Below are 14,656 nucleotides of genomic sequence, written 5' to 3' on the forward strand. Positions count from 1 at the left end.
TAATTTTACAATTTTTATGCAAACAGCACTAACGAGCACCTTTTTTTTCCTGACAGCTGGTTTATTTTTCATTGTGGATTTGTGCTTGGTGTACTTTTTATGCTGCTATGGTCTTCTTTATTAAAGGTATAGTGTTGACCACAGTAAGAGACGTTGGTCCTAATTTCTTTACTGAAGAAGATGATTTGTGTGCAACTGATGGTTACAATAAAATATTTTAAACATTCTGATTTTGTATTCAAATAAAAAAACATCAATGGTCTGTTTGAATAGAGTACACCAGTGCAATTTTAAATACTAGTTTAAAGTAACACTGGAGATTATTTATAAATATCTTGTATCGTGATATAGCAAAATAATATCAGGATATTAGATTTTCCTCATATCGCCCAGCCCTTCCTTAACCTTAATTTGTCGTAGAAGCATGAAATTTGGTAAACTTGTCCAATTCCCCAAGATGCACAGAAAATGACAAAAAAAAAACACTGGCACCAACGTTGTACAATAAACAGGAAGGCGGCCATTTTGGAATGACGTCCCAAATTTCACAACTTTTTGAAGGTTTACAGCTTCCGCATTTGAACAAACTCCTAGGGATTTCACTCAATCGGTTTCAACCTTAGCCATTTTGTTCAAAAGGCATGGGGATGAAAAGTTATCTAAACGGTTTTTTCGGAGCATGTTGAAGGGGCAGGGCCAGACCTCAAAGTATGACATCTCGCCATGAAAAATGAAACGCTAATAGCGCCTACACAAAAACTGAGACATCAAGCCTTGAGTGATTGATTCACATCTAGTCTCCTGCAAGACTGAATGGTCAAATCATGACATCACTTAAGCCACGCCCCCTGACGAGGAATTGTAAAGTTTTACGTTGAAAGGTCTTTATATGACCCCTGTTACCTGATCAGCATGATAGTGTGTCCAGTGACCAAAGAAATGTTGGTGTAACTTGCTTTACAACACTGACAGTTTTGGGTTTAGCATGTGGGTGACGCACCGTGGCGAAGTAAGACGTAATGCCATCGCCATACGTTTGGCTCTAAATTCCACAGATTTGAACCGAGGTGCACCAAAATCAGTATGATCGATCATTATCCACTCCTTGAACAGGCATCCATGATAATTGGCCAATAGCCTCCACAGCGCCCCCTAGAATATTTTAAAACCTCAGCCCCAAGTCATTTTTGACCGATAATTCTGAAACTCAGTGAACATCTGGATCTTCTCAGGACCTATGAAAAAGTTTATTGGAGCCCTGGTCCAAAACCAACAGGAAGTCGGCCATTGGGTCAAAGTGTCATTTTTGGGCGTTTCTAATTGCGAATTTCAACAAAGTCCTCGTACGGATTTTGAAGGATTGCCTTCAAACTTGGTTAAAATGCCCTTAACATATTGGGGTGTAAAAGTTATCAAAAGCTTGTGTTTTCGTACATGTTAAAGGAGCGTGGCCAGGCCTCAAAGTTGCACTTCACGTCGTAAATTTCCAAACGCTATAACTTTCATATTGAAAAACCGAAATGTACAAAACTTGGCATGAGTCGTCCCTGTTGGATGCCTGACGATCCTCCGTGGTCATATTTTGACGTAATCAAAGCCTGTCCCCCTCAGAACAGGAAGTCACTTTTTTTACTTGGAATGCTCCTTCTCTGACACCCTTGACCTAATCAGGATGAACATATAACAAGTTGGTCTGACTTACTTTAAATTAAAGTTTTCGAAAGAGGATTTGGGTGTAGCGGCGTGGCGAATTCAGAAGTGACGCCGTTGCAATACATTTGGCTAAAAATTCCACAGATTTGAACCGAGGTGCTCCAAAATTAGTATGATCGATCATTATCCACCCCTTGAACAGGAATCCATGATAAGTGGCCAATAGCCCCCACAGCGCCCCCTATATTATTCCTACAGTTATATGTCAGTGATACATCATACAATCTGAACCAGATTTATTGTGCGTCACCAGTGAGCATGTCTAGACACAATGATTTTGTGGTTTAACATATGACTCCAGTGCGCCCCCTAGATTATTCCAACAGTTATTCATTCAACCTTTATTTAGACAGGTAAATCCCATTGAGCCTCGAGGACTCATTTGCAAGAGAGAACTGATTTCAACAAAGAATGATGACAACAATGGACAACAGCGACAACAATAAACAGTTATAAAAAGTCATACTCCAGGTTTTTTTTTTTTTAAATAGGATGGCTAAAAAAAAAAAAAAAAAGGTAACCAAAAAAAAAAACAGAAGCAGAGAAGCAGACCCTGGTTATTGGCAGTTCCATAGTCCGAAACGTGGCTTTAGGAACTCTAGTGGCCATAGTCAAATGCATTCTGGGGGCCAGAGCGAGCGACATAGAATCTTATTTGAAACTGCTGGCTAAGGCTAAATACAGTAAGATTGTTATTCACGTCGGCGGTAATGACAATCGGTTACACCAATCGGAGGTCACTAAAATTAATGTTGCTTCGGTGTGACTTTGCTAAAACCATGTCGGACTCCGTAGTTTTCTCCGGCCCCCTCCCCAACTTGACCAGCGATGACACGTTTGGCTGTATGTCATCGTTTAACCGCTGGTTGTCCAGGTGGTGTTCTCACAACGACGTGGGCTACATAGATAACGAGTTCTTTCTGGGGAAAACCTGGTCTGATGCGGAGAGATGTATCCATCACACTTTGGACGGAGTCGCTTTTCTTTCTAGAAATATGGTCTTATTTTGTTTATCCCCCAAATTATTGACAACCCAGGGTCCAGTCCAGGAAGCAGAGTTGTAGTCCTCCACACCTCTCTGCTGCTTCTCCTCTGTTACCCACCCACACCCACATTGAAACAGTGTCAACTCGCCCACGGCTCAAATTAAATAAACAAAAAATCAACTCTAAAAATATAAACCATAAAAATCTGATTAAAATCAACACAGTTACTTTACCAGAGCAAAATCATAAAATCATTAAATGTGGATTATTGAACATCAGATCTCTTTCCTCTAAATCCCTGTTAGTTAATGAACTGATAACTGATCATCATATTGATTTATTGTGTCTGACAGAAACTTGGCTACAACAGGAGGATTTTGTTGGTATAAATGAATCCACTCCTGTTAATTATTTAAATGTTCATGTTCCTAAAACAACTGGCCGAGGTGGAGGAGTAGCTTCTATTTTTCAGTCAGGATTATTGATTAATGCCAAACCAGTTATTAGTTATGATTCTTTTGAATCGCTGTCCCTCAGTCTTTCTCATCCAAAATGGAAATCAGAAAAGCCACTTTTACTAGTTGTTATATATCGTCCACCAGGCGCTTACTCTCAGTTTTTGTCTGAATTCTCAGAATTATTTACTGACTTACTATTAAATACTGATAAAATCATCATAATGGGTGATTTCAATATTCATGTAGATGTTGAGAGTGATAGTTTAAGCATAGCCTTTAATAATTTAATAAACAAGGTCATTTGGTTTTACCCAAAACGTCCGCACATCTACTCATTCTTTTTTTTCTCTCTGTCCTCCGGTGAAGCCAGACATGTCTGTCGTGTGCCCCCCCCACACAGACACACACACACACACACTTACACTCTTTCGGCCTGTGAACCCTTAAAAAGCCTAGTTTTTCCTTTTTTTCCTGCGTACCTCCTAATCCGAATGTTCACCTGGTCTCAACAACAAAATTGATCAACTTCTCCCAACAGGAGTCAGGGTAAGGAGGACACTCTTATCTCGACAGAAACAATTTGCTTTCATGATGACAACTGGTTTTTGCTGTTTGGCTGGTGAATTCTGGATTTTCTATAAATTCGTGTGGATGTGTTGAAGCTCGACAGCACTCAGTCTGAATTTGTGGAGTTGTGTCAGGGAGCTGGTGCAGTTGTAATGAAGTAATACCTGTCTCTGATATTATTCATAATTTAAACGGATTCTTTCATTTTTCTGGACTGAGTACTATCGTGCTTTGAATAATTAAATGTAGACGGAAACGTGTTTAAATTTCTGACTCACCAACAACAGTGAGCCGTTTAATTAAAAACGATTTAAACACATCACACATTTACAATAATTGGCAGATTGATTACAATAACACAGCTTAATTAATGAGCTTTACAATGAGAAAATCATACGGCCATGATTTCCTCACCTGCAGCTTTTGAAACCAACAGACATTTCTGAAAATATCTGGATTAATTACTGGCAGATAGAAGAGTTTTAAAGATGGGAAATGAAGGAGTTTAAATGGAGAGGAAAAGATGGATGAAGATGTAGGTCTGTAGACCAGAACGACACGCTCCCTTGAAGCGCAGCTTAATCCACGGTACACTGGTAGTTGAAGATCGACTCTTTTACCTTTCTGAAGATATTTCAGTTCCGGCGTAAAGTTCCACTTCAAGCCACCTTTCAGCGTCTCCGTAAGAACAGCTGTGTCCTCAGGAGTCGCGAGATCATCACAGAACAGACTTCTTCATTGTTCAGAGCGTTCGTCGAGTAGCCACAGCGAGACGTCGTGGCATCGACGGACTCTGGTCATTCCATTAGAAACTGTTCGAATTTCTGTTCTTCTGAACTTCTCGTTCGAGGTTCTCCCTGGAACTCTGGTTCTCTCTGGAACGTTGTTCAGCTTGGAACTCTTGTTCTGCTTGGAACTAGGAAGTGTTGACCCTTTTAAAGAGGTCACTTCCGGTTCCTCTGAGAACTTCCTGATTGGTTGAAAGAACCAACAGGGGTGTGGTCTTAGTGACGTAAGAGGGTCATTAAAAGTCAAGGAGAACAGCGGAATGTTTTTGGAACAGACGGAGAAATGTTTTTGGAACAGACAGAGAAATGTTTTGAAGAACAAAGACATTTTGGAGCCAGTCTTCCTCCTATCTGTCTGATAGAGATAAACATGACATTTCGTTCCAATAAACATGTTTTTGACCGTTCCTTCACTTTTGACCGATATCACAACTTGTTCATTTCAGACAGAAGATCAAAAAAATGCATAATTACTCTTGTAACAAACATTAACTTGATTTCTACTTTGAATGAGGATTAAAAATCATTTATACTGTTTCACAGTTGATTTAAAATGAGTAGTTCACTTCAACATTTAAAATGGTTTGAACTAAACACACTTTTGATTATCAAGACATTTGTAAAATAGTAATGATAATAAAAAAGAGAGTGTTCTTTCAATTGATCAGTGCAGGATACAATTAGAAAGTCTCTGGATGAGCTTAATTTGTATTTCTGGATACAAATCAATGAAATAACAGTTCCTGTTCCATGTAGGCCCTCAGGGTCAGGACTTGACCTGAGGCTTAGTTCACTACACAGTTGTTATCAGGACTGTGAACTCTAGCAGCACACATGAAGGAGAAATAATCTTGGAGAAGCTGTGAGCTCGACTTTTGGCGTAAAAGATCAATTTGGCTGTTTTCGAGTTCCATCAGAGGAATATGTACCAGCGAGACTTTAAAAGGCAGAAAACAGCAATTCAGGAGTTCTGCCTGACCCAAACTGTGGCCTTGACGCCGGACTTATCTCAACTCCCACTGGCATGTTTTGAAAATAACAAAGATGCTTTGTCAGTCTTCTCACCCCTCCCTCCCCCAAGGCCATGGACATGTGACAGAACCTCAACTGAGCTGAAGATGAACGTCACCTCTTATCTGGACAATGGCTGAGGGGGGGCTCTGGACTATGCTACGACTTTCCCTTAAAATTCAATGTCTTTACCGCCTATATGTTCATGTGTAACGTCTGTTTATGTTGCTTTGCTGTTGTAGGTTTTTTTGATGCCTCAAATCGTGCCCTGGCTAGGACACGACGTGAGATCTTTTTTTATATTTTCTCTCCTCATGTTTTCTTCCCTTTTCTCATCTAAGCAAAATATTATTCTGAATAAGAATAAGAGGGCCGCGCTTTTTATAGTAGCAGTTTCGTGCACTCCGTTCATCTTTCAGACGACTGTACGTACATGTTCTCGTTGTATCTCGGCAATGATAATTAAGTTTATTCTGATTCTGATTCTTATTATCACTCCCTTGATTTAGTTCTGACCTATGGTGTAGAGATTAAGGATTTGGTAATAGTTCCTCAAAATCCTATTCTGTCCGACCATTTTTTAATAACCTTTGAGTTTACATTAAATGACTACACAGTCACTGAGAGTAAATTTCATCTCAGCAGGTGCTTATCAGAAAATGCTGTAACCAAATTGAAACAATCTCTTCCATCAATGTTTTCCTCTGTCTTGCAGAGTAATGCATCAGAGAACAGAGACTTAGATCATCTAGTTGATCATCTTACAACTTCAATGCAAACTTCACTTGATAAAATTGATCCACTGAAAAAGAAAGTAATCAATCAGAGGAAACTGGCTCCTTGGTTCAATTCTGAGTTACGTACTTTAAAGCAGCATCTAGAAACCAGGAGAGAAAATGGCGCTCTACTAATCAATCAATCAATCAAACTTTATTTTTAGAGCTCTTTCCAGCAGCCAAAAGTTGCACAAAGTGCTGCACAGTACAGAAGTTAAAAACAAACAAGAATAAAAAATCAGTCAGTTAAAAACAAAAACAATTACAATTAAAACATAGCAAAATTGTCAAAGACCTACTAGGTATTAAAAGCCTGCCTGAATAAAAAGGTTTTAAGATTAGATTTAAAATGCTCCATGTCAGTGATGGAGCGCAAGTCCTGAGGTAGCTGGTTCCAGAGTCTGGGTGCGACAACCGAAAAGGCCGGGTCACCCCATCGTTTGTAGTTGGATTTTGGGACAGAGAATAGAAATGTATTAGATTATCTCAGTGTTCTCCTATATTCACGGACAGCTACAAGATCAGTCAAATATAGTGGGGCAAGACCATTGAGAGCTTTAAAAGTGAATAATAAAATTTTAAATTTAATTCTAAAATCGACTGAAAGCCAGTGGAGAGAAAATAAAACAGGGGTGATGTGCTCACCCCTGCTCACTAATGTTGAAGAATTTTATTTAACTTGGAAAGATAGTCTGCTAACATATAAAAAAGCTCTCCATAAAGCTAGAACTTTATCTTACTCATCTTTAATAGAGGAGAATAAAAATAACCCTAGGTTTCTGTTTAGTACTATTGCTAGACTAATTAAAAGTCCCATCTCTGTTGAACCATGTTTCCCTACAACTATAAGTAGTGATGACTTCATGAGATTCTTTATAAATAAAATTATTTCAATTAGAGAGAAAATTCAAACCATCCTTCCTTCTACTATCTCTAGTCCCCTGTCAAATGAGGCAACTTTAAAAATTTCACTAGAGCCTGATTTATGTTTGGACAGTTTTTGTCCTGTTGAGCTCTGAATTGTCAAAAATAATAACCTCATCCAAACCATCCACATGCCTGCTAGATCCCATCCCAACCAGACTGTTTAAAGAGGTATTTCCACTAATTAATGTCCACATTTTGGATCTACTTAATTTGTCTTTAATGGATGGTTATGTACCACAGAGCTTTAAGGTTGCTGTAATTAAACCTTTACTTAAGAAGTCTGATCTGGATTCAGAAATTCTGGCCAACTATAGACCTATATCTAATCTAACTTTCATCTCAAAAATTCTAGAGAAAATAGTTGCAGGTCAGTTGCGTGAACATCTACAAAGAAATAATCTGTTTGAAGAGTTTCAGTCAGGGTTTAGAGTTCATCATAGCACAGAAACAGCACTAGTAACATCAATAATGATATTCTCATGGCCTCAGACAATGGACTTGTGTCTATACTGGTCCTGTTAGACCTCAGTGCTGCATTTGATACAGTTGATCATAATATTTTACTACAGAGGCTTGAGTGTGATTTTGGGATTACAGGAACAGCTCTAAATTGGTTTAAATCATATCTATCCGATAGATTCCAGTTTGTAAATGTAAATAATAAATCTTCTTCATACACCAAAGTTAGTCATGGAGTTCCTCAGGGCTCAGTGCTTGTGCCAATACTCTTTACTTTATATATGCTTCCATTAGGTAAAATTATTAAGCAGCATGGGATAAATTTCCATTGTTATGCTGATGACACACAGTTATATTTGTCCATTAAACCCAATGAATCCGTTCAGCTACTTAGACTACAAGCATGTCTTAAAGACATAAAAACCTGGATTACCATTCATTTTCTCCTGTTGAACACAGACAAGACTGAGGGTTTGGTTTTTGGATCTGAGCACTATAGGAATGAATTTTTCAGTCTTTTTCCCTCCTTAGATGCATTAATCTGTCCTCCTGCTCTAATGTTAAAAATCTTGGTGTTATTTTTGATCAGGACATGTCTTTTATCTCCCACATTAAAAACGTTGCTAGAACCACCTTCTTCCACTTGTGTAATATCACTAAAATTAGAAACATCTGATCTAAAAATGATGCCGAAAAACTGGTCCATGCATTTGTCACGTCTAGACTGGACTATTGCAATGATTTATTATCTGGGTGTTCAAATACTTCTTTAAAACGTCTTCAGTTGATCCAAAATGCTGCTGCCAGAGTCTTAACTTAAGTTAGTGGGAAAGAGCATATCTCTCCAGTTTTAGTTTATCTCCATTGGCTCCCTGTCAAATCCAGAATATAACTTCTAACCTACAAAAGCTCTTAACAACCTGGCTCCATCTTTAGGGCTGAGTACCGAACCGAGGTTGTTTTATGGCACCGATAGAACTGCACCGGTCGTTGAATGTATTGAAACTTCACTCTTTTTTCGGTGTCAAGTTTCGGTATTGGCTGTAAGGTGTCATGTGTTTTCAGCACGCAGGCATGTAAAACACCAGACATATAACAAACAGACTACGTGTTGACACCCAGAGCTGTATAGAGCTGCCACACCTAATCTATGTATAATTATGTCTATGGTGCTGGTGACGCCCACAGACGGGTTTCACGTGTGCAGCGTGTGTTGTCGAATGGCTCCGACAACACACGCTCAGAAAGTTGCTCCATGTTTCTCTGCTATAAGAGAGACCTACAGCAGCTTCCTCCCCCCCTCCTCCTCTCAGCGTTAGTCAGTCTCTGTGTGTGTTAAACGGACTGAATCAACATTCCACAGCCGGACTCATCTTCATCAAAGAACTCCCAAGGATGGATCTGTGTCTCTGTTTCAGCTGGTGAGTTTACGTTTGTTAACCTGACTGACCTGACTGAAAAATGTTGGATTTTATACCTCGATTATTGAGCATAGACTTTGTTACGTTTGTTATTGTTACTGTAGCTTAACACATACATCGCGGTGAAATAACGCTAACTTTAAGATATTAGTGTGTAAATTTATTTTATCTACGTGGCTAGCTAAACTCAGAAGCTAACTATAGACTGACAGTAACATAAATCTTAGCTTGTAAAAATGTGCTCATCCATCCAGTCAGCTGCTTAAACATTTCACTAATGTTCACTGTTTATGTTCATGTTCTCCTCACAGGAGGTTCTGACCCAGATGTGAGGACAGAAAGAAAAGCGAGGTGGGGGCCACAGGACAATCAGACTTTGTTGTTAAAAGTTTGCTGCTTTTTTTCTACAATGGAGGTAAGTTAAGCTGTAAAAGATGTTGTTGACCAGTTAAACTTTTATCTCTCAGCCTAGATAATGTTTTTTGATCAATTATAACACAACCATGTTATTGTTGATGTTTTGTTTTCTAATGTCAGGATTTATCAAAAAGGTAAGTCTTAAGTCTAGTTTTAAAACTGGATAATGTGTCAGCCTCACGGACAGAGATTGGAAGTTGGTTCCACAAGAGAGGAGCCTGATAACTGAAAGATCTGCCTCCCATTCTGTTTTTTTAAATTCTAGGAACCACAAGTAAACCTGCAGTCTGAGAGCAAATTGCTCTGTTAGGAAAATATGAAACAATAAGATCTGTAATATAAGATGGATAGGGCTGAGTACCTTTCTAAAAAAAAATCGGTATTGGTGTCGGTACCTTCACTTCGGTGTCGGTTCCTGGACGGTTCTTTTTTCGGTACCAATTTTGTAATTACTATTAATTCTAACAAGAATAAAATTACGTTACACATTACAGTACAAATTGTGAGTTTTATTTTTTAACTTTGGTATTTTTCTATTCCAAACAGTTTTCTTACATTAAAACAAACAAATAATTTCCAGTTCAAAAGACCAGTTTCAAACCAGTGACATGTCCGTGTCTAATGTTCACTGCTGCACACTGAGGATCTTTTCACTGAACAGTTTGTCTTCAGAAACATCAACATGTCTGTTTTCTCTGGACACAAACAAGATGCTCCTGACTGATGGTGTCTCCAGCAGTAGAACATGTTCACTCTGAGGCTGTAGATGATGCTTGTTGTACACACTGATACCTGGTTGTCAGTTTGACATATTGTCCCTCACATTCCACCAGCAGGTCACTGGATTCACTGAGGTTAGGGTTGATGCAGACTTCTGCACCTCTGTGTCTCTGCCTGAATCTTCTCTGTGGTTCTCTGGGGTTTAGGGCTCTGATCATCTTCCTAACTATAGTTAGGATCGGCTTGGGTTTCCTGAGCTGTCCTTTAATTATGCTGCTATAGGCTTAGACTGCTGGAGGACAACCTGACCACATTTTTTCACTCTGCTACTGTCTTTACTTACTCTGCTCAACCTGTTTTGTATTTGTAATTATTTTTTCTATCCTTAACATGTTTTTGTCTTTCAGGTACACCTGGACCTATATCTGGACCTGGACCTATACCTGGACCTACCATTCTGTGTTTGTCTGTCTTTCCTTCCTGTCCTCTCAACCATCCGGTCAAAGCAGATGGTCTCTTGTCCTGAGCTGGTTCTGCTGGAGGTTTCTTCCTGTTAAAGGGAGTTTTTCTTTCCACTGTCTCCACTGTGCTTGCTCAGGATGGGAGACTGCAACGAAGCCAAGATTCAACTTGTCTGCTGGATTCTTAGATAGAGAACTTTACTAACTGGCTTTTATGTGAATGTTCCTGTAAAGTGTCCTGAGACAACTTTGTTGTGATTTGGTGCTTTATAAATAAACTGAATTGAATTCAATTGACTAATTCTGCAAAGCAACATGTCAAGTTAATTTTGTCAAATGAATAACTATGATTTCAATTTTTTTTTTGTTATATCACGAAATTTATCATTATCGTCGGAATGCTCTGAAATATCTCAATATTATATTTGAGCCATATCGCCCACCCCTACTGTACATGCATATTCTTGTTGTATCTCGGTGCACTGATAATAAAGCTTATTATGATTCTGATAAATCCTTATAAGTACTGTCCACAGTACTATTTTGTCAAGCAAGCTTTTCCTTTAGGCTGACATTTATTGTTGGTCAAAGACTAGTAGGTTTTTTGCTTTTGTACCTGCCTAAAAGCTTTTGTTCTGGTTGCTTTCCTTTAGACCATGAATCAGCTTTTGGAGAAGATGAAGCAGGGTGAACACGTGTTTGATGTGAATGCTGACCCAGAGCCTGAACCAAAGGAAGATGGTTGCCCTGACTTTGATGCAGATTATGAGGAGGGATCAGCCGACTATGAAGAGGAGTCTAAGGAGCACAAAGAGGGCTGTGAAGGTTCTGGATCTGGCAAAGGAAGGTAATGTTGAGGATTACGCCTCTGCCTACAGGCTGAGAGTGAATAAACAGCAAATTATGTCTTTGGAGGTGCAAGTGTTATGGTGTAAACAATGAAAAGAGATTGGTTTGTTGATGCCGCAACATTTAATTAAAGATCTGCAACAAAAATAGTTCAGTTCAGTGGTACAGTCGCTACACAGCGCTCATATACGTCTTTAATTTTACAAACAGTCATCTTTTTGTCTGATATGATATTTCCCTGAGAACTCTGTTTCTCCCTCGGGCTCTTTGTCATTGGTGGAGCAATAGTAAGCCCTACTGGCAAATTGACAGTTGATACTGAACAATCAAATTAAATATAATCAATAAATAATAATAAATTCAAATTGTTCAGCAACATTTTAAGTCAGGAGTGTTATATACAGGTCCTTCTCAAAAAATTGGCATATTGTGATAAAGGTCATTATTTTCCATAATGTAATGATAAAAATGAAACTTTCATATATTTCAGATTCATTGCACACCAACTGAAATATTTCAGGTCTTTAATTGTTTTAATACTGATGATTATGGCATACAGCTCATGAAAACCCAAAATGCCTGTCCCAAAAAATTAGCATATCATGAAAAGGTTCTCTAAACAAGCTATTAACCTAACCATCTGAATCAACGACGTAACTCTAAACACCTACAAAAGATTCCTGAGGCTTTTAAAAACTCCCAGCCTTGTTAATTACTCAAAACCGCAATCATGGGTAAGACTGTCGACCTGACTGCTGTCCAGAAGGCCATCATTGACACCCTCAAGCAAGAGGGTAAGACACAGAAGGAAACTGCTGAACGAATAGTCTGTTCCCAGAGTGCTGTATCAAGGCACCTCAGTGGGAAGTCTGTGGGAAGGGAAAAGTGTGGCAGAAAACGCTGCACAACGAGAAGAGGTGACCGGACCCTGAGGAGGATTGTGGAGAAGGGCCGATTCCAGACCTTGGGGGACCTGCGGAAGCAGTGGACTGAGTCTGGAGTAGAAACATCCAGAGCCACCGTGCACAGGCGTGTGCAGGAAATGGGCTACAGGTGCCACATTCCCCAGGTCAAGCCACTTTTGAACCAGAAACAGCGGCAGAAGCGCCTGACCTGGGCTACAGAGAAGCAGCACTGGACTGTTGCTCAGTGGTCCAAAGTACTTTTTTCGGATGAAAGCAAATTTTGCATGACATTCGGAAATCAAGGTGCCAGAGTCTGGAGGAAGACTGGGGAGAAGGAAATGCCAAAATGCCAGAAGTCCAGTGTGAAGCACCCACAGTCAGTGATGGTCTGGGGTGCCATGTCAGCTGCTGGTGTTGGTCCACTGTGTTTTATCAAGGGCAGGGTCAATGCAGCAGCTATCAGGAGATTTTGGAGCACTTCATGCTTCCATCTGCTGAAAAGCTTTATGGAGATGAAGATTTCATTTTTCAGCATGACCTGGCACCTGCTCACAGTGCCAAAACCAGTGGTAACTGGTTTACTGACCATGGTATTACTGTGCTCAATTGGCCTGCCAACTCTCCTGACCTGAACCCCATAGAGAACCTGTGGGATATTGTGAAGAGAAAGTTGAGAGACACAAGACCCAACACTCTGGATGAGCTTAAGGCCGCTATCGAAGCATCCTGGGCCTCCATAACACCTCAGCAGTGCCACAGGATGATTGCCTCCATGCCACGCCGCATTGAAGCAGTCATTCATGCAAAAGGATTCCCGACCAAGTATTGAGTGCATAACTGAACATGATTATTTGAAGGTTGGTGTTTTTTGTATTAAAAACACTTGTCTTTCATTGGTGGGATGAAATATGCTAATTTTTAGGGACAGGCATTTTGGGTTTTTATGAGCTGTATGCCATAATCATCAGTATTAAAACAGTTAAAGACCTGAAATATTTTAGTTGGTGTGCAATGAATCTGAAATATATGAAAGTTTCATTTTTATCATTACATTATGGAAAATAATGACCTTTATCACAATATGCTAATTTTTTGAGAAGGACCTGTACTACACTTTGACCCACAAAACAAAAATGAATAAAACAATTTGCTGATTTTTTAAAATCAAAATGAGGAAGTCAGGATCAATGGCTACAATGAGCACGTTTTACAGTGCACGTCTTTTTGAAGCGCAGTTTGAAACATGATCCTGCAGCTCTCAGCTCCTGCTCAATGTTTAGCTGGACCTGGACCTGGACCTGGACCTGGACCTGGACCTGGTCTTCAGAGCAGCAGAGAAGTCGCAGAGAGCGCAAGAGTGAGCGAGCGTGTTGGGGGGTCCAGTGGAACATGCTCACGAGAAGAACCTGACAAGTTGTTTAATGACATAAAATATATTTTGTTAGTAAAGAATAGAGTCCTAACATTTGTTAAACATCTGTTTTTGTAACAAATTAAAAAAAACATCAAACTTGTGCTTTGACAGTCGATAAAACTAAAAAAATGTTGTCAACGTGAAAGAAGAAAGAGGAGCAGGTGTCGCTCTCGCTTTCACTTTATACTCTTTGTTGCTGCGGGTGAAGTGGGTCCAGAGCGGAGGACTAGTTAGCAAAGAATAGAGTCCTAACATTTATTAAACATTACTTCTGTATTAAAAAACACAAAAATTGTTCTTTGACAAACTATAAAAAATTGTTAACGTGAAATCGGAAGAGGGGAAGTAACGCTCTCGCTTTGAGTTTATTCTCTGTCGCTTGTGTGCTGCGGGTGACAAGTGTCCAGAGCGTCACCAGCTGAGGAGGTGTCGGAGTTTCTCAGCAGCAGAGGGGAGCGACACGTTCAAGCACGGCTCCCCAAATGACAAGACAGACATATTTGTTCATAACTTTATTATTAGTGAGTCTGGGAGTTGACGGATTTTAGCAAACAGTTGCCGAACGCACCCTGACACAATGAGAATGGTGCAAAAAAACAACTACTCCCTGCCGCAAAATGTTCCCCGGGGTCACATGCACCCCCTCTGGCATTGCTCTGTGCCCCCAGAGGGGCGCGCCCCACTATTTGAGAAGGACTGCCATAATATCCTGATGCATGCTCAATAATCCAGGTAGAAAAATCTAAAAAAAGTTAAATCTGGTCCTCTGGACATTCAAAAAGCA

The 14,656-nt window shown here is 39.7% G+C and overlaps 1 protein-coding gene across 1 annotated transcript in view; it reads left to right on the top strand.

Annotated features, from left to right (window-relative positions):
- The window catches only part of ncaph (non-SMC condensin I complex, subunit H), a 152,176-nt gene that overhangs the window by 63,025 nt on the left and 74,495 nt on the right, over positions 1-14,656 (top strand). Inside the window, exon 8 of the mRNA XM_037680782.1 lies at positions 11,358-11,551. Within this exon, the coding sequence (XP_037536710.1) occupies positions 11,358-11,551 (194 nt within the window). The remainder of the gene's footprint in view (positions 1-11,357; positions 11,552-14,656) is intronic.

The sequence above is a fragment of the Nematolebias whitei genome, chromosome 8 (assembly GCF_014905685.2).
Source record: "Nematolebias whitei isolate Nwh7 chromosome 8, NemWhi1, whole genome shotgun sequence".
NCBI classification, from domain to species: domain Eukaryota; kingdom Metazoa; phylum Chordata; class Actinopteri; order Cyprinodontiformes; family Rivulidae; genus Nematolebias; species Nematolebias whitei.